The following is a 19,113-nucleotide window of genomic DNA, read 5'->3' on the forward strand; positions in this document are numbered from 1 at the left end:
GGGCGTCTGCAGGCGGCTGCGGTGCTTTGCTCCCCCGCCGCCGCCCCAGCTGGGTCCGTCCCTGCCTCGCCGCAGCCGGCGGGCGCAGGTTGGATCAAAAAGCTGCGGCTCAGACCGATCTCCCACGCAAAGCAAGTCTTTGTATTTCACTCTAACAACTTTAAGTTAGAATTTTTGATGCGGAGGTCTGGGTGAGGCGATTAAAAATCGGGGGGTGTGACTGTAAGTAGCTTTCGGTTTAACCAGGGCACCCGGACAAGAAAAGCACGCGGGACAGTAATAAGGGTGCACCCTTTAATGTACTGTCTGACAAATGATGGAAGTATTGAAGTGAATCTTCAGGAAACTTGGCTCTCAAACTGCCCATTTGGAGTCATCTGGCTTTTAAGGAAAGCAATGTTTATTCATGTTTTGGCAGTTGCTTTTTAAAAATACTTTTCTTAAGCTGTTTGACATGCTTACTCTTAAAAAAAACTATCACTATGTGACTAGAAGATCTTAAGGAGGATATTTAGGGTTCGATTAAATAAAACACAGGAGTGAGGAATTATTTTTTTCCTGTCTAGAGGATTAAAAAAAAAGAAGCAATTGCTAGTGCATTTGATTTAGCCATTTAATCTAAATGCAGCAGCACAACTCTGTCAGCATCCAAAAGGTAGTCCTTAGGAGCATGCTGAGCTGGATTTTAAAATCACCTGGAAACATCAGAATACTTTGTTACACGCTTTCAGTTGAGCTTTAGTGAAACTGCTGTACTAGAGGAGGAAGTTAAAAATATAGGAATAGGCCTTCAATAGAAGCTACATGCTGAGCGCACCGTAAAAGCAAGGGATGTGTCTTGCTTTGCATTGACAATTTGGGAGTGGCAGTGTTAAGCTCTGGGAGAAAAAAACCCACCATGTACAGCAAGGTTAGTTCAGAACAGATGTACAGTATAAGGGCATTGAGGGTCATAGGAGCAAAGCATGAAAGAAGGTGAGGTAGCTTAAGACTTCAGTGTTTTTGATGATTGCTCAGTGAAGAGTAGCTAAGTCTTAAATTATCAGGTGTCTATTCTACTGTTGTGGCTTGTAACTGTTGGTGGTTTGAAGGGTAAGCCTTCAAATACCGATTTTAATCATGGACTTGCTTTATAGATATTTTTAGAGTTGTGACATATGAATTAGCCGCACAGGTCATACATTTAGTCAGAAAAAAATCTTTGCTGCTAACACAAGCAGTTGCAAAGCTGTTACAACCCTGCAAATGCAGTATTCATTTCACTGAGAAAGAACTTACTTTGCTTTGATACATAGATTTGTTATTTGCTTATCTGTTTTTACTGGAATACTTGCATACCTTTGAATTTATTTGATATGTAAACAAGTTTTTTATAACTTCCAACAGAAAACAATTTATTAGGCGGAGTATGTGAAATGGTTGGGATTTCTGGGTTGTCTAATATCCTGTTAATTATGTGGTGTTTTTGCTGTTCTGGAAGCGATGCGCGCTTCAGTAATTGTGATAGCACTGCTGGTAATTTTTATGCTGCTGAATTATTGGGGAAATTAATATTCTTGTTTTGGTATTTTCAAAATCAAGCTTAACATCTTTTCCTGGGACTGAGAAGCACATGAGGTGGGTTGACCCCAGCGAGCAGCTAAGCACCCACATAGCTGCTTGTTTACTCCCCTCCGTGGGACAGAGGAGAGAATAGGAAGAGCAAAAGTGAGAAAACTTGTGGTTCAGCATAAGGACACATTAATAAGTGAAGGAAAGAGGTGAGGGGAAGGCAAGTGATGCAAAGGGAATTACTGACCAATGCCCAGTCAGTTTCTGAGCAATGGCTGCCTTGGAAGACAGCCCCCACCCTGTTCTTCCTCTACCCAAGTTGTTATTGCTAGGCATGATATTACACCATACGGAATATCCCTTTGGCCAATTTGGGTCAGTCATCCTGCCGGTGTCCCCTCCCAACTTGTCATGCACCACCAGCCTACTTGCTGGGGATCTAGAGTGGGAAAAAGAAAACCTTGAGGCTGTGCAAGCTGTTCAGCAATAGCCAAAACACTGGTGTGTTACCAACACTGTTTTAGTCACAAATCCGAAACACAGCACCATAGCGGCTGCTGTGAAGAAAATTAACTCCATCCTAGCCAGACCCAGTACAGCAAATCAATGACTTCTAAGGAATGTGACTTTTTTACTGTACTTTTAATGTCTTGATCACTGAGAACTAGTAAACTGTTCTGTGTGGGTTCAGAACACTATCTTTGCAAACAGCTCGGTTTGGTATATTGCTTTTAAAACTTCTCCAGTTAAAAGGTGGAAATGAGATTTTAATGATGACCTTGGCATGTTCGCAATTGCTCTTCAGAATAGCAAAGCAATTCAGGCAATAGCAGAGGTGGCTGGAATCATCTAAAATTTGATTTCTAATAGCCATAATCAGCATTAGATTTACACTGCAGTCAAAACTGTTTCTAGAGGTGATGGGGAGAAGCTTAAAGGAAAAAAAGGCTACAGAGCGGAGGATCAAAGTCACTCAGCTTCGATGATTTAATTTATCTAGCTTTGTCCTTAGCAGTCAGGATATATGAGGCTGGCGGAGAAAGGGCAGTAATAAAATGATTCCCAAGGTGTGTGACGTACATGACTGTAGGAAGGTACTCCTGTGGTTTGTGTCTGTAAGATGAGCAAAGCGTGGAATTACCTGTACAGGGTAACTTGCCGAATGTTATTAAAAGATTTTGCATCTGGAGAGGAGGAAGAGGAAACCCTTAAAAGGATTCTAGAAATGTATTGAAATATTTTTACTGGCACTAAAATTTGCTAGAAAATAGGTTTGGGACTGAAGTTACCAAAAGATTTGAGTGCAGAAGTAACACAGTCACTGGTAACTCGCACTGAGGAATAGTTTTGTGAAACGTTCTCTCTTCTGAAACTAGGGTAATGATATCTGAAGGTTTCATTCTAGGCATTTTTGTTTTTTCTAGCGCTAGCAGCTTGTTACCGCTAATCGGGTTTAAATTGTAATACCTAATGTGCTGTATTCCTGTGTGGAAAGGCATGCTTAGTGTGACATACCTAACTTGCAAAAGTATGTTTCCATATGCAGGCAAGTATCTTTTTAATGCAGAGTATTTATAGAAGGGGAGCAATATGAAATGAATATCTCTTCAATGGGTTATTTGCTGTCATGGTGTCAGATAGTATAGGTTAGGCATAGGCATGTTTATGGTTGTATTTGCTCTAATATCTGTTAAGGACATTGATGGTACAGAGGTGTACTCTAATTCTGCGTGTATTGTACTTCATGTGAAAGTTGACATATACCTCCAATACAGCAGTTTCATGATAGGATGAACAAAGAAATACCCCCATGACAAATGAGCTGCTACAAAGGTTAACCAGGGGAAAAGTGTCTCTTGTCTCACTCCTGTAGTATCTTAGACTCATTGCTTTTCTTCTTGAGTTTCTGTGCTTCTAGTGTTACTTTGGTATTGGCTATCACTGGAAGATTGAGAAGCATGTCTCACTTTGATGTTCCAGAAAGGAAAACTGTTAATTTCACCATTTCTGTTGTGAATGAATATGTGTAGGCTAACTTTTTTACCTTTTCTTTTGGTGGTTGTTTTTGTTTTAGGGGACTGATCTCTTTAAGGCAGATGGAGAAGTATTCCTAAAACAGGCAAAAGTGATTTGAGGCTGGTGTAGTACCTGTTTTTAATAGAAAAGTTTATTTGAAACTAGGTAGATATAAAGTTGACAGTGTCCCTTTAAGTGTTTCTTTAAATCATAGAATTTTGTTCAAATATCTCTTCCTTCCTCTTACTTGTTTTACGCAGCATTATATGGAACCATTCCTAAGCTTTAATTCATTACAGAAAATAATGGGTTCACTTCCTTTTTAAGCAGGACAAAAGGAACAAGCTGTTGAATGGTATAAGAAAGGAATTGAAGAACTGGAAAAAGGAATAGCTGTCTTAGTAATTGGTCAAGGTAAGCCAGTTTTGAGTTTTGTGGAAAAGATTTTGGTTTATGGCTTCTTCAAAGTGAGGAATCAGTATTGCTAAATATGGTAGGTGCTAGGAATGGTCTGCTGTATGAATTAATTCACAAGTGTTTCTTATTCCTGTTTTAGCTGTAGGTGAACACTGGTCCATTTCTCTGTTCTACCTTAAGGTTCTGGTCTATAACACATGCAAATCTTGCTCCAAATATCTTCAGACTATCCAAAATCATAAGCAGTTCGTGAAAATTCTAAAGTAAAACATTTGATTTCTTATATAACGGGAATGCCAAAATACTGTGTTCTGATTTGATTTGCCAAAGTTGACAGTTCATGTTCTCATTTATGCAGAATTTTATATTCTTTTCAGTATAACTAAAAAAGAAACACCCCAATCTGGAGTGGTCTAGCATTATGTTTCTGAACAGCTTATGCCAAAATAGCTGAACATTTCCAACAAAGGAATAAAGCCATCTGTGTATATGGAAACATTTTAAGCTGTAGTGTAGAAGCAGGTATGTACCATAGAGAAATAGGTGTAGCGTGAAGGACTTGCTAAGAATTTCTGTCCTCAAAATAATATGATAGTAATAATAATAACACAACCTCCAAAAAACCCCAAACCTGTAACTGCTTTTGCAGATTGCTGCTTTGTTCCTCAGCTATGTTTAGAAATGTTAGTGAAGAGTATATGGTGACGTCGTACTTACACAGCAGTACCAGTGGCATTTGATAGAACCAGTCTACATTGCACAGTTTAAAAAAAAAAAAAAAAAAGCTTGTCTTGAACAGACACTATTTTTTAGGAAGTGGTGATATTAATGTCTGTAATTCTGTGTGCTTTGAAATGTAAAGGGACACAGTCAACTGAATTTAAATCTGTTTATTTTGCCAAAGTGAATTATTTCAAATTGTACTTGCCTCTCAGTCACTTTTCAGGCTTTTTAAAAATTTTTTTTGTTTGACTTCTGTTTAGAAAAATGCAGTGACAAAGAACATATATTATGTCAGCCTGAGATGTTAGAGAATGTGCAAAGCTATGCTTGGGTTCCCACCGCTCTACGAGCAATATTATAAAGCAGATAGTGTCAACTAACTTTAAATTCTTGATTAAATAGAAAGCTTTAGGATTTTTTCATTAGTTTTGCAACAATGTTCCTTAGTGGAGGGGGTAGATAAGGGGTGGGAGGAAGAGGAGGGAAGGCTGGGTGTCAGTATTTTAGCACTTAAAAAAGTTAATTTGCCAAATTGTGTTTTAACATTGATTTTTCTTTGTAAGGTGATCAGTGTGAACGGGCTCGACGTCTGCAATCTAAAATGATGACAAATTTGGCAATGGCCAAGGATCGCTTGCAGCTTTTAGGTACCAGTTACAATTCATGACTTTGGAAAGTTTGTCATTATTTGCACAACTTCATGTAATGCATTCTTCTAAAATATTACTTTGATTTTTAAAGTGAAGGAGTCATTATCTGTGTAGGGTCTCTTAAGTTTGATTTTTACTTGAGAGCAAGTAATATTTTTTCAATGCTGTTGATGGATTTTGAAATTGGAATCTCGTGACCCACTTCCTTATGCCTTAAGAAATAGGTGTAAAAGTAACTGAGAAGTCTATATACCATAGCATGCTTGACTCGTAAACTGAGGAAGTCTTGACTAACTCTTGTTGGAGTTAGTTTAGGATTTCTGTGTTAGAACTGTAGTAAAACTTATATTGCCGATCATCAGTGCTAAATGTGCCTTCTGTAAGTGTAACTACTTCATGTTCTCTTAATTCTTGCTGTCAACTGACATAACAATTTTCCTGATTATTGGTATGTACTGTAATAATAATTCTTTAGCATTATGTAGACCATAAGGTTGTGAAATCCTAATTCTCGTGATTTTTACCTAGTAGGGTTCTATTTTAAGACTAGCAGGTAAGATCACTTCTTTTCAGAAGCATAGTGTTGTGTAGTTTTAGCTTTATCAAAATTAAGTGTTGTGTATAAGCTCTTAATGGACAGAGTAAAACAGGCAGGATTGGAAATGGCATCTTACTGTGCCTGATAAACAGACAAAGATCCCCCCTCCCCATCAAGCTACAATCCCACAGCTTTGTGTAGTGCATCCTCTAAATTGAGATCTTTGGAAATGCTTTCAGTTCAAGCAGTAAAATGAAAATAAGATTTTTTTTTTTTTTTTTTTTAATTGCTCTTTAAGGGGAGAACTAAGGAACGTACTTGAGTTTATCTTGCGTATCTGTAGCTTTAATCTTGCACTGTGTTGTTTTGAGTTCTACTAACTCCCTCTCCTAGGAGCATATAGAGCAGACAGGAAAACTCATGTTCTTTTCTCCTCTTACACTTTGTGATTCTGTGGTCCTGACTGGTAACTGACAGGGAAGTTGTGACAACTAGGAGAAAGTGAATCCCTTTTGTCTCCCTTGAGTTCCTGGTGTCCTTAATTCTTTTTGAAAAAAAGTGAAGGGAACATGGGGTGAAAGAGGCTTCTGGCTTCTAAGCTTTATTATGGGTGTTTGTCAGTAGAACCTCAGCATATGCAGAAAAGATACTTTCTACTCCTTGGGGTTAAAGGCTGACTCCTAGAGGTAATACAAACTAGGGAACAAGAGTGAAAGTGATTACATGCTAACAATCTTTGATAAGGTACGGCTTGTTGCTGACATTCCTAATTGCAAGTAACTAGGTTTTCTTTAAAAAATTTGCTGTTCTTTGAACCTTGAAGTAGCAATGCCTGTATTTTGTGGGTAGCGCTTCATCCTTGCTTGCGTTATTGTAATAGCACTTGCGATGTTGGTTAAGTTGCTTGCTGTGCTCTGATGGAAAAAGTAAAAAGGGTAAACACTGCAAAAAAACTAAAGTTGAAGTCAAGCTGGTACATTCATCTTTACTACCAGAATGTGTGATCACATGCTATTTGTATTCCTCATTCAGAGTGCAGATTGAAAGGTAAACAGATAGAATAGTGTTCATTGCATAAGTTGATGTCAAATATGATTTATTTTATTTTTACTTTGAAATTATCAGAAGTTTAGTACTTTGTTCTGCTTAGGTTCTTGTTCAGTTTGCACTAAGGATCTGCCTCAAACGATGTACCTGAGATCAAAATTTGGATAGAAAGGAGCAAGTGAAGTCGTCTGCCCTTTAGGAAGGAAAAAGATGTTGTTTGGAGAGATACTCCAATGGATTTAAATCCCTGCAAGCTTGATCATTATGGATCTATTTGAGTAATATTTGTTATACCACCTAACCAACTTTCAGGTATTGACAGCATCTGTTTTTATTACTTTATATGTCATTTTACATGGATTTTGTTGAAATTTAAGGTAATCTAGAGTTGAATTGCATGTGCAATTTTAAACATAGCTTTTATCTTGTTACTTATAGTAACAGGTATTTGGAAGTTTTTAAGTGGTGTAGAGATGCTTTTGTAGTTGAACTAAACTTGAGACTCTTGAAGCTCTTAAGATTCAATAACGTGATTTTTCCTATGAATCCAACTCTTAAGGTCAAAGAGTGTTTTCCGCTAGCCCTGTGGAATTTCTCCATTTCTTAAGGGAGAATGGGCAAGTCCTTTATTGCATTAGCTGGCAGGATAAAACAGACTTAAAGTAGACAATAATATCAAATATTTCATCCTGCTTGCTAGGCAGAGATGTGATTGCAGACTACCTAACTGAAATGCCATCCAGTCAAGCAAGTTACATTGGTAATACATAGAAAGTGAAAATTAAATCATATGGATTATAACTGTTCCTTAAAAGTGGTCAGTGCTTTGATTTTTTTGAAGTGTGTTGGATCATCAATGTAAGTTTAAGTTGCATGACACCATTGAGGGGGGTGTTGGACACCACTGAGGGGAGTGTGATATCTGATCGTGCCCATGTGTTATCACCATGCGTCATCACACCACTGATGCCTTCTAATGTTCGACCAAGAGGATGTAGCTACTTACCTTGGATGTTGGCTTTACTATTTTGAGCCCTGTTTTCATTTTGAGTCTAAATTACTGTATCGTATTCTGTTTAAAGCTGTAGTATGACACAGCCTGAAAGCTGAAGTTACTCCAGGTGTGTTTCAGAGCACCTCAAGGTGACTTAATCACTTTGGCAGTCCAGTGACAATATTGAGTTGTGCTAGCTGTCAGGGAACTTCCAAGTTCTACCATTTGAATTGGTGGCAGCCCCTGTTTTTGACACGGTCTAGGGTGTGTTAGTTGTGCAGTTATTTAGGTGAGTGGATAAATCTTGCTCTGATGGTCTTCATAGACCTGATCTCTCCTGGATGACTGATCACCCATGTTAGAATCATTATATTTGATATATTTAGAATCACAGGAGGATATTTGTTTTCTACAGTCAATACATAAAACTCAGCAGTTTGCTGTTCTTAAAGATAGATAATCACAATGTCCATTGCAACACTACTCAATTCTAACGCTATACACTGTGTTCTCCATTTCAGAGAGACTTTCTTTAGGGGGATAGATTTCTGTCAGCACTAGTGCCTTTCTGTGTACTATGTGTAGTTTCAGTATTTTGGTTGAAGGATGCACATGGCACATAATTAAAATAACTTTCATAAGTATCCTCTTTGGTGATAATGCTGCCCGTGTATAGATACGAGCTTCAATGAACAGCTTTTGGGATTCTTCCAGTTTCTTGGAGGTGATGGTGGTTTTGCTTCAGGCTTGTGTTATAAGGCAATGGTTTTTTGTTTTTTTTTTTTTAATTAGAAATCAGTTACCTTGAACTCGAGGTCTAGCGTTGCATAAATAAGACAACAGCTGCAGTGGTGTTTATTTGGTAGGTTTATGTCAATGTTATATCATCACGGAGAAATAATGAATGAGATTCTGTAAACATTCCACACCCCACACCCCGCCCCCTCCGCCCCAATGTCTGGAGACATAGGGAGAAAGCATTTAAATGGAAGGTGATAGGGTGTCCTGTTAATTCCCTGGAATAATATTTAATAGCTCAATTTATTTTCATTATTCCAAAGGGCTGTACAGCTACACTGTCTCTCAAGAAAAGTGATATGTTTGCTTTATGTAATTTTATGTGCAATGTTAAAATTACATGTTAATACGTAATGTGATGGGAAGACAATGTGTGAATTGAAACTGGATAACAGTTGGATTACATTTTTTTTGTTTCAGTTTTGGAGTTCCTGAATATGTGGAACTTGCTAAGCCATTGATAATTGTGGTAAAACCCTAGTCTCAAACTGTAGTGTTGAAGCAAATAGCATTTCCTGAATTCCTGCCCAAGCAGATTGATTTTATTGTGGTCACTCGCTAGAAAGGTTTTTTGTAAGGTTCAGAAATGTTCTTCAAAACTTAACTGATTATCTAATATCTTACCAAGTCTATTAATACTAATCTTGTTTCCTAAGCTTCTCTATGTACTTTCCATTCAGATTGCAGGAGTAGACTTGGGCAGGGAGTAGACTATTCTGCTGTCTCCTTCAGTAGTGCTGCGCCCACTAAAATAGTACACTGTGTCTGCGGTCAGTCATTCTAAAAGGACTTTTCTTAGACTTCTTTAGAGGGAGGTTTCTTAGGGTAGCTTCTTGCACGTTACAAAGCTTGTGGTTGTTTGTAGGCTGTTCTTGTGCAGCTAACGTTTTTTTGTTTTACTGTACCCGACTCCTCAATGCTTTCAATTTAAAACAAAGTAAACCCTGGGTGCACATACTAATCTTGAACTTTAGCTTTTCGTATTTGCCTGTGGCTACTAAATTTTCACTCTAAACCGCTTGTTTAGTTGATCTTGTTCAGTCAGGGATTATTATTAAACCATCACTTAAACTATTGGGCCTAAAGATACTTTTCAGGGAAGCTAAGTGGTGAGTGATCAGGAGCAGGCAGAAGAAGAAAGGAATGAAGCAGAAAGACTGGAAAAAGATCTGTAATAGACAAAGAAGCGGAAGCAAGGAAGTGTTTATGCTTGTTAGTTGGACAATCTGCAAGCTCTGAATGGCAATTCTTCCTCCAGTCAGAGCATTTATGATCTTGGCTGTGCACATTTTCAGTAGAATTAGTCTTCTTTTGCAGTATGTGCTTTCATGTTGCCAGAGGACATCGCTCCTCTACTTGGCCATCTGTTTTCCTGCAGCTTCTTGGTACTGTTATCTCTGGGGAGAGGTGAAAAAAAAAAAGGAGGGGGGGTAGTGTGACAATGTATGCCTTGCATCCTTACAAACCGTGTTTTCTTTTTACAAAAAAGGTGTGTGTGTGTGAAATAAAGGTGGGAGAGGCTGTAAAGTGCCCCAAAAGTAAGGCCTAGAGGTTTTTAACTGCAGTGGGAAAAGCAGGAGTGGTAGGTGAGCTGCAGAGAACAGATAGTCCTGAGACTTAATTCTTGTTTTGTGTCATTTACAGCCTTACACCTCTTTGACTTACGCTTTGGCTAGTTTATCATGACTTCTTAGAGTTAATGTCTTTCTCCTTAATCTTTAGCCTTATAAATCTTGTATTCAGATGTTTCTGAAGTTAATCGTCTTAAAGAACACAGCTTGCATGACAATTTTATTGACTTAATTTCAAGGCAATTACATTTCTAAATAGAGATCCTAAAAGACATCATCGTAATGTATATATGATGTTTTGCTTGGAACAGTTGAGGTTTCTGTAAAATATTGACTGGCTGTTACTACTTAAGTGAAACATTTAATATGCAGGAAAGTGATGACTCCTTGCAGTTGGTCAAAAGTAACACCTTGGGAAGGACTTTCAGAAATGGGTTATTAACACAAATATTTAGTAAACAAAGTTGAATTAATCCTGACCATTGCTTTTGGGAAGTAACTACAATCACTAGACTGGAAAGATTCTTGTAATTAACTCATCTGTAAATGGCTAGTTTTAAAGCTGTTTTCAGTCATGCTCATACTGACAGAATTTTCTTACAAATTTGGTAAACATGTAGAATAGATAGAAATACTCCTTTTATCTTTAACCCTGTATCAAGTATAACAAAGCCAAACTTGACATTGTGTGTTCAACATACATAAATTTTCTTGGTTCATTTTTATTTTTTGTTTGTTTATTTTGTCCTTTTTCCTCCCTCCCCCTCTGTCTACTATGTAGAGAAGCTGCAGGCAGTTTTGCAAATTTCCAAGCCGCAAATGGAGGTCTATAATGACAGTACTAACCTGGCATGCCGCAATGGACATCTCCAGTCAGGTGGGTTTGGTTTTACCAGCGCCTATTGAGGGGATGTCTCTCATTTTCTGGTGTATTACAGGGAAAAATATGCAATGCTATGTTCTGGCCCCACCAACTTTTAAAAAAATTGTTTTATATTTCTGTTTTTAAAGGCTTTGTATAAAACACCATCCTTTCCATGACTTTGTGTCAGTGTTTTATTTTGTAGTATTCAGTTCTCTTACAATAACTGTCCTAGAATCCAAAACTATTTACTAAGACAACGTTTTAGAAAATATTTCTCATGTTATATTCTTAAAGGAATTAAATTAAACCTGTTTTAAAAAGTGTCAAAGTCAATGTAGATAATGTAGGTTATATATTGTGCCCACATAAGTAGTTCTTCCTTTATAATATTGTGAGAGTGAATGTGCATTTGCATTAAGCTGCTTTAAATTTCAGTGGTTTTTTTACTCTGAGAAAGTGATACACGATTAAAACAAGGGGCAAAAAAACTAGCTCTTGCTTTTTGTCAAAGAAGTTTGTTTTTATCCTTTCCCAGAAGACTGCACAAGGGATACTAAAATACCGGAAGTAAACTTGTTTGTCCATACACAAGGAGTAAAGTTACTGTGAAGTTTGTGAATTGTTTTCAGGGAATGTTTTAAGCCAGCAGTAAGCTATTGTGACAACTGTGATCTCAACTGATAATTTGTACAGTAGACTATAATGAGGTTAAGTAAAATAGACAGCTAACAAGCAGTGGAATTCATAAAGCTTGTCTACTGAGTCAAGAGCAGTATTCAGTTTTTAAAGTAACTAAACTTGAAACTTAGTGTAAACCACATGCTTTTTTTTTTTTTTTAGCTCCATTTCTGGTTCTGAAATCATCTTACTGTTTGGTTTTATTCTCTCTAGTGTACGAGACGTTAAAGTAGTGGAACTATGTCATGTTAGGCACCTTTAGATTACTCTGTGTGTGGTATTTTTTGTTAACTGCATTTGTCAAAAAGATGTAGTTAAAATGTCTCTTCAGTATAAGTTCCTATGTAGTTTGAGCTTGAGAACTCTTTACCTTAAATGATCCAGTACAACTGTTGTCTTTTTACCTGGTTGGCTAGAGGTTGGATGAGCAAATACATACGTATACACACAAAAGTTGGTAACGTGCTCCATCTGATTTGATATGAACAGCTTTTTCTTTAAACTCTTTCCTTTATATGTTTTTGTACCTTTTTCTCAATGAATATCTCAGATTCTGCAGGAGAAGGTTAGACTGAGTTTTCACTCTTAAAACTGTTAATTCAGTTACTTAAATCTGTTAGTAACAAAGCATAGAATATCCATTGGCATCTACTGGAAATGAAGGAACATTTTGCTAGTTCTGTGGCAGGTGTTTTTATTTACAGAAATTCCTGTAGCGGGAGGTGGTCACTGTTGGTAAACTTGTGGAAATTGGTATTAGTCAGTTTACCCATTTGGAGTCATATTCCTGGTGACTTATAGAAGATGGATGACGGAACTTCTGCAAAACTGTGGACGAAAGGGTAGTGAAACAACTGCGAAGGGCCATGGTCTTCTAGGGATGCTTTTTTCTGAGAAAGTGTCTTCCGACTTTCTGAAAATGGAATGTAGGCTAATGGAGAAACTTTCATTTACCAGGCTCAGTGGGATCTGAGAAGAGACAGAAGGACTGAAGAGCAGGTCATAAAAAAGAGTTAGGTACCAGGCATCTACTGATTACTTTGAACAAGACTTCAAGAGGCTTGTTCCATTTCCATTTGCGTTTACATTACTAAAAGTAAACTTCAGATTCATAACTTGTGGAAGTTAGAGGTTTACCCAAAGTGCTGAACTTCTGCAGCTGTGGGATCCCTGATAGTACCAGGAAAGTCAGCCTATTAATTGATGTCTGAATTTCTTAATTGGCTGGTGCCTACGCTCGCATGCTCACTCTCTCTCACACTCTCTCTGTCTCTTTTTTTGGGGTGTGAGGGGAGGGAGTCTTGTTTGTAAGAACATGTCGGTGCTACATTTTTTTCTTAAAAGTACTTCCTTTATATATGTTGTAATAAAGTTGGTATTTTCACATGAACAGCTGCAATCATTTAAAAACACAAAGTAGATAACAAATTCTTAGAGAACTGTACAAAATCAGCTTGCAAGCTGCTTGAGATAAGAGGAGTGCTGTTACTGAGAAAGTACAGGTAGCGCAGAAGTACTGAGCCACAGGGCTCTGGCATAAGCTTCATTTTTCTATCTACATAAAGTATTACCTGTGTTGTTGCCTAATCAGACTGGGCTTTTTGAAGTCCAGGATTTTATGAATTGTGAAACATGATCATTCATAGTTTTAACATCAAGAAAGTGCCTTTTTACCCCTTCTTTGGTCAAAAAGTGCTTTGATTTCTTTCATTTGCCTTTAAAGGCCAAACTCTTTAAGTATGTTTTTGCTGCTTAATTCTGTTTGATATTCTATTCTCACAGCTATACTGCACATTTTTATGTTTCCAAAATGTTACTGATTTGAGATTCTTCCTTCTTTCAAGATGCTATGTGTCAGCCTTTCAGACCAATTTACTTGATTCTAGCACAAATGACTGACTTATCCCTGTCTTCCTCATTCATAGTTTCCTAACTTAACTGATTAGCTAGAGATTCTTCTGGAAAATTTATCTGATAGATTTATAACGAGGTTTTATAAGACCTTATTATAGCGGTATCACCTGCCCTTCAGCTGCAGAAGGCTACACAGTAACTTGTCTTAAGAGTAATAACAAGTAGCCTTGACCTAAAACTTTATTTTTAAATACATGTTTATTGTTTAATATCCATCAATCTTGTTCTCACAGCAGTCTTAAATTAGATGTAAAACAAATTAGCTGGTTCTTTTTTTTTTTTTTTTTTTTTTTTGTTGGTTTTTTTTTTTTTTTTTTTTTTTTTTATTCTCAGACATGCATGTTTTCCTTTGCATTGTGGGTGGTTGTTTTTTGTTTTTAAACTAGCTTGGGAAGGAGATTTTGCTAGTCTTGCCAAAGGCGGTGTTTATGAGTTTTATGAACTTATTACTGGGCGTACAATACTGATAGTATTACGGTAATTCCAGTGCACCATTTTACATTTAACGTGTAAATCTCAGCATGATACAAGATCAGAGAAAGCATTAAATTTCTCTCTCTTAATACAACATCAGCGCTGTGCAAGTAGCTAGTATTTTATCTCAGTTTTCACTTGGAAGGATTTGCTGGCATGTCTTTAATAGTAGGCATATATTGGCAATGTTTTTCAAGTCTTAATCCTGAAGTTTTTTAAGAAGTTTCCCAAGTAGAAGAACAAGTAGCAATAAGATCGTTTTTAACACCATAATTTGGCAACAGTAGATCTTTGACTGACATGGCTCTGTCAATTCAGAAAGGAGAACTATTACGTCCCAGATTTGTATAGCTGTGCTACCATTTGAAACATGGAACAGGTCCTTGTTAGTAGCTGAAGTTTTCTGTTAGGTAGTTTTTATTACTTGAAATCTATTTTGATTTGAAAAATCTGAATATAATCTTTGAAGGAATTACTATTTTGGGGGCTATTGTGAATACTGATCCTGAATATCTATCAGTCTTGCAGTTGCTGCATGTATTTTGCTATGCGATATTTGCAGAAAATGTATAGCTAAGCAGTTTAAAGATTTTTTTGAATAAAACTACGTATATAAAGTTATAGACAATTCTAGTCTGGTGAAATTTTTTTTTCCCAACTTGGGGTCCACAGACTATATATAATAACTACTCATAGTCACTTTATATCAGTTACCAATAAGCATACGTAAGGAATTTCTGAGGAATATTCCCTGGTGATTTTTAAGGTTTTGCAACTGAAGGCTGGAAACTGTTCTGCAATACAGGAACTGCTGCTGCTAATTTTAATTTAAACTGTTTTTTGGATGCTTAAGAAGTTATAAACCAGCAGCAACTTTTTTATTAAGATGTGCCTTAATCTGTTTTAGATGCACAAAAGAAAATATAATTGGTTTGCTTTTTAGAAATACAAAGCATGCTGTTATCTTTATTAAATAAATAAGCTAGAGCTGCATGTTTCCCAGTTTGTTTCTGTGTTTCCAGGTGCATAGTATAATCAAACTTCTCTTAAAGTTGTTCACACTTATCCTTACTTCACTTTACCTTTAAAAACAGTTAAATATAATAAATGCATTTTAACATTTCTTTCTGTAAGGGAGTCTGAAATTGGGCCCCTGTGTCTGCAGCTTATCATAATTTAACCAATAGAAAACTTCAGACAAAATTTTGCTCATTGCTTGTTTGTAATTTGTTTGTTGTGTATATATTTGGATGACAGATTAAAATTGCAGGGATGCTTTCAGGACCAGATAGTTATTTTTTCTGTATGATCTAGCAGTATTAGCATGGAGCTTTGAAGTAAATTATTCTGTCCAGTCAAGAATTAGAGAGTAAAATCAAAATCATCATGCCCCTATTGCTATCCTGTAAGTATAGATGAAGTAGACAATTGGATTGTTCAGTGTTTTAAATACACTTGAAAAAATACCATGGTCTGTCTTTGTGACTGGAACATATTGTAGGCACTTCCTTACTGTTTTTTATGGAACGGTGAAATATTTGGCAAAACGCTGCTGGAGATATTACAAAGGTTTTAAGGCCACTTGCAGCATATTTTCTGTCTTTCAGCAGATGACAAATACAAATGCATAAGAAATGTGTTTTGGGGGTTTTGCATTTGTTACAGGAAAATGTATATTTTACATAATGAAATAATAGGGGCTATCAGTCTGACAAGAGACATATATGTGCTCTTAAACACTTCACCCTTTAGAAATAGGTAAACTTTAGATAAACTGTAATTCTGAAAAGTTTGATCATAATTTTATTTGCTTCTTCAATGAAAATTTGTATATAAAATGAAGTTTCCCTCTGGAGCTGACACTGAACAACTATATTCAAGAGTAGTTCATCAGTGCTTCTTTCTGTGCTCTCCATCAGGACTTACCACAGAACATATGTAAACTTGGTGGTCTTGATTCCTGGACGTAAACTGTAATTTGTATTTAAACCTTTCTCTTTTTCCTTCCTTACACTGTATTTCCAGCTTCCTGAAATATTCCTTACCTGTGCAATTTTATGATACTCAAAATTGCCATATGTGTATATTGTTCTCAATAGATGGGGGTAGTTCTGGGAAAGTGTGATAATTGAGCAACATTTTAGGAGATGGAGAAAAACTACTTCAGCTTTTTGAAGCCTTCTCATGTTGACTTTAAGCCAGCTGTGCAAATGAGGCTGAAGGAAAAAAAAGAAACAACCACCAAACTGAGTGCCACCTTTTGATTAAATTGGACCAGTCGGAGTGATGAGTAGCTAGGTTTTTAATAGATTCATATAGTGCTTTTTTGAACTTGAAAGTTACTAAGTATACCTAATTTTGAAGAGTTTTTGACTTGGAAATTCCTGTGCAGGAATGACTAAATTTAAGCAGCTCTGGATCTGCATGTGATTTAGCCAGTAGCCGGTTTTGGGTGGTTTTGGGGGTTTTTTTGTTTGTTTGCGTGGGTTTGTGTGTTGGTTTTGGTTTTTTTTTTTTAATGAGAAATATCTTACAGGTAAATGTAGTTAATCATATTCTTCAAGTTCCCTTGTTTTTTGAATATTGATACATCTGCATTTTTTATGATGAACCCTGCAGAGTTTCTGTAACTCTTAAAAGGGGTAGATTTGTGACTGAAGAAAGGCTCTAGAAGCTTGTTAGCCAAGTAGTTCAACGCATGGATAACTGCAGGCTGTGTAAAGATTTGCCCTTGGTAGTATGCAAGACTTTTATGTTTAAAGAGGCTGAGAACATTGTAGTAATTAATTGATCCTTCCATGATACTGTTTCACTGAAGTATTCTTACTTGAATTTTTTAAACACAACATTCAAAACTGTAAGGCTTTCTACTTAAAGTATTTTTCACTGAACTGCAATATTATAAATCAAAAATTCTTTGTGGAGTCATTAACTTCCTTAAAAATCAGAGTTCTCTGGCCTGTTGCTTAACAAGTCAAACTGAGTTGCAGATTTCTAAAATCTTAGTGAAGAAACTTGTAGCTGAAATCCATCTTGTGCTTCCTTACCTCTGATGCCATATTTGTCTTACCTAATCGAAAGTCTCCTTAATCCTTTTAAAAGGATATAAAATAAGGCAGTATTTACAGTTTCCATTGCAGACAACAGTACTGAACTAGACAGCTTCCAGTACTGCATTCCCACCACAAAACCCCCCCGATCTGATGCTGTGCTTTAATCATTAGCCAGCCTGACCAACCTGTGTGCTCGCTGTAGCACGTTCTTACCTCTTAGTCTCTGTTTTGATGTTTTACCCTTGCCATTTCTGTGCCAGGGAATCTTATTTTATTGTGTATCCCGTACGGAGAATGTAGAAATCAAGTGCTATTTCACTTACTCTGGACCAAAATAGCCTTTTGTAGTTAAATCACCTGTGGCCAATATGTTACGTTTTATCTGTCACCTAATTTAAGGCCATCCTGCTCCATCATGGAGGTGAGTTAGAGTAAGTGTGAATGGAATGTGTGGTGGTGTTTGAATTCAGTGGTATAATATAATATTTTAAGACTTAATTTTACATGTAGGAAGGTACACTGCTTCAGAGCTGTTCATTCAGAATTTACTTACACCTTGAGATTCCTGAAGTGAAACAAAGTTGTAAGAAAAAGCTCCTAGTAGTTGCTTGCAGGTGTAACTGTTTTAATTTTCCCAAATTAAAGTGCCTTGGTGAAGCTTCTGTGTGGAAGGTGCTAGATAGTGTTAGCTAGCATCCAAAGTAACTAGCCTGCTAAGATCACTTAAGGAACGAATGCTCTGAATCTAATGGCTGGAAATTTGGTATTATTATAATGATTATTTTTAGGAGTTCTTGGGAAGGAAAATCTTCTGGCTGGTGTTCTGTCTTAAGGAGTAGATGGTGTTCTTCCCTTGTTACAGGACTTAGCCGTCTCCAGCTTTTCTAAGATGGCTAACTAGTGTTGCTTTTGAGAGCTCCTAAAAATTCAAAACTTAACTTCAGGAGAAAGCTACAGTTAATATCCCCTTAAAAGTACTAAACCTCTTTAAAAACTTGTATTATTCTGCTATAATACTGTATTATATGTGTCAACAATACTATCTTCACGTTAGAATTGATGGTAAAAGTATGACTGCTGAAAATGTTCTCATAACATTGGTTTTCTTATAGAAAGTGGAGCAGTTCCCAAAAAGAAGGATCCCTTAACACACACGAGTAATTCCCTTCCTCGTTCAAAAACTGTTGCAAAAACTGGATCTACAGGCCTTTCAGGTCACCATAGAACACCTAGCTACAGTGGGATATCAACTTCTGTGTCTAGACCAGCACCTAATCCTGCAGCTTCAACTCATAAGGTATAGTAAGGATAACTATAGCAGTATACACTTGGAAAGTCAATGTAAATTCCAGAACAAACCTTAGATTTACTGCCTTTATTGCAATATTGTAGTAGCAGAAAGTTTTGGGAAAAAACCCTAAACGCCTAAATTTTTGGCCAAGCCTCTTGAGCTAGGCTGCAGAGTGGATTTTAGAAATCGGGAGGCATCGGGTAGCTGCATGGGCAAATAGATTTTAATAGTGATCGCAGTAATAAATGATACTACTTGTTTTGAAAATTGCATGGGAAACTGAGGGAAGCTTATTTAGGAGAAAAATAAATGTTACTCCCAGTATGTAAAAGATGGAGAGAAAAAAACCCTCTTACTCCAGAACTACAGATTTCCCCCCCCCACATTCCTTCTCTTCCAAAGCATGCATGCACAGATTGTATTGCAACCACATTGAAAAGCACGTTATGGTTAGTTTGTGACTGAAATACAAAAGTAAGTCCTATACTAATAAGACACAAAAATGCTGCATTTCTTTTGACCCATCTCTTTCC

At 36.8% G+C, this 19,113-nt stretch overlaps 1 protein-coding gene across 1 annotated transcript in view; it reads left to right on the forward strand.

Moving 5' to 3' along the window:
* Window positions 1–3,897: 3,897 nt before the first annotated feature.
* Window positions 3,898–19,113, forward strand: part of SPAST (spastin) — a gene marked incomplete at its 5' end in the record, with an annotated part of 25,257 nt that continues 10,041 nt past the window's right edge. Inside the window, 4 exons of the mRNA XM_009576861.1 lie at window positions 3,898–3,981; window positions 5,271–5,354; window positions 11,087–11,182; window positions 18,402–18,586. Coding sequence (XP_009575156.1) covers window positions 3,898–3,981; window positions 5,271–5,354; window positions 11,087–11,182; window positions 18,402–18,586 — 449 coding nt within the window. The remainder of the gene's footprint in view (window positions 3,982–5,270; window positions 5,355–11,086; window positions 11,183–18,401; window positions 18,587–19,113) is intronic.

The sequence above is a fragment of the Fulmarus glacialis genome, unplaced genomic scaffold (assembly GCF_000690835.1).
Source record: "Fulmarus glacialis isolate BGI_N327 unplaced genomic scaffold, ASM69083v1 scaffold45164, whole genome shotgun sequence".
NCBI lineage: Eukaryota > Metazoa > Chordata > Aves > Procellariiformes > Procellariidae > Fulmarus > Fulmarus glacialis.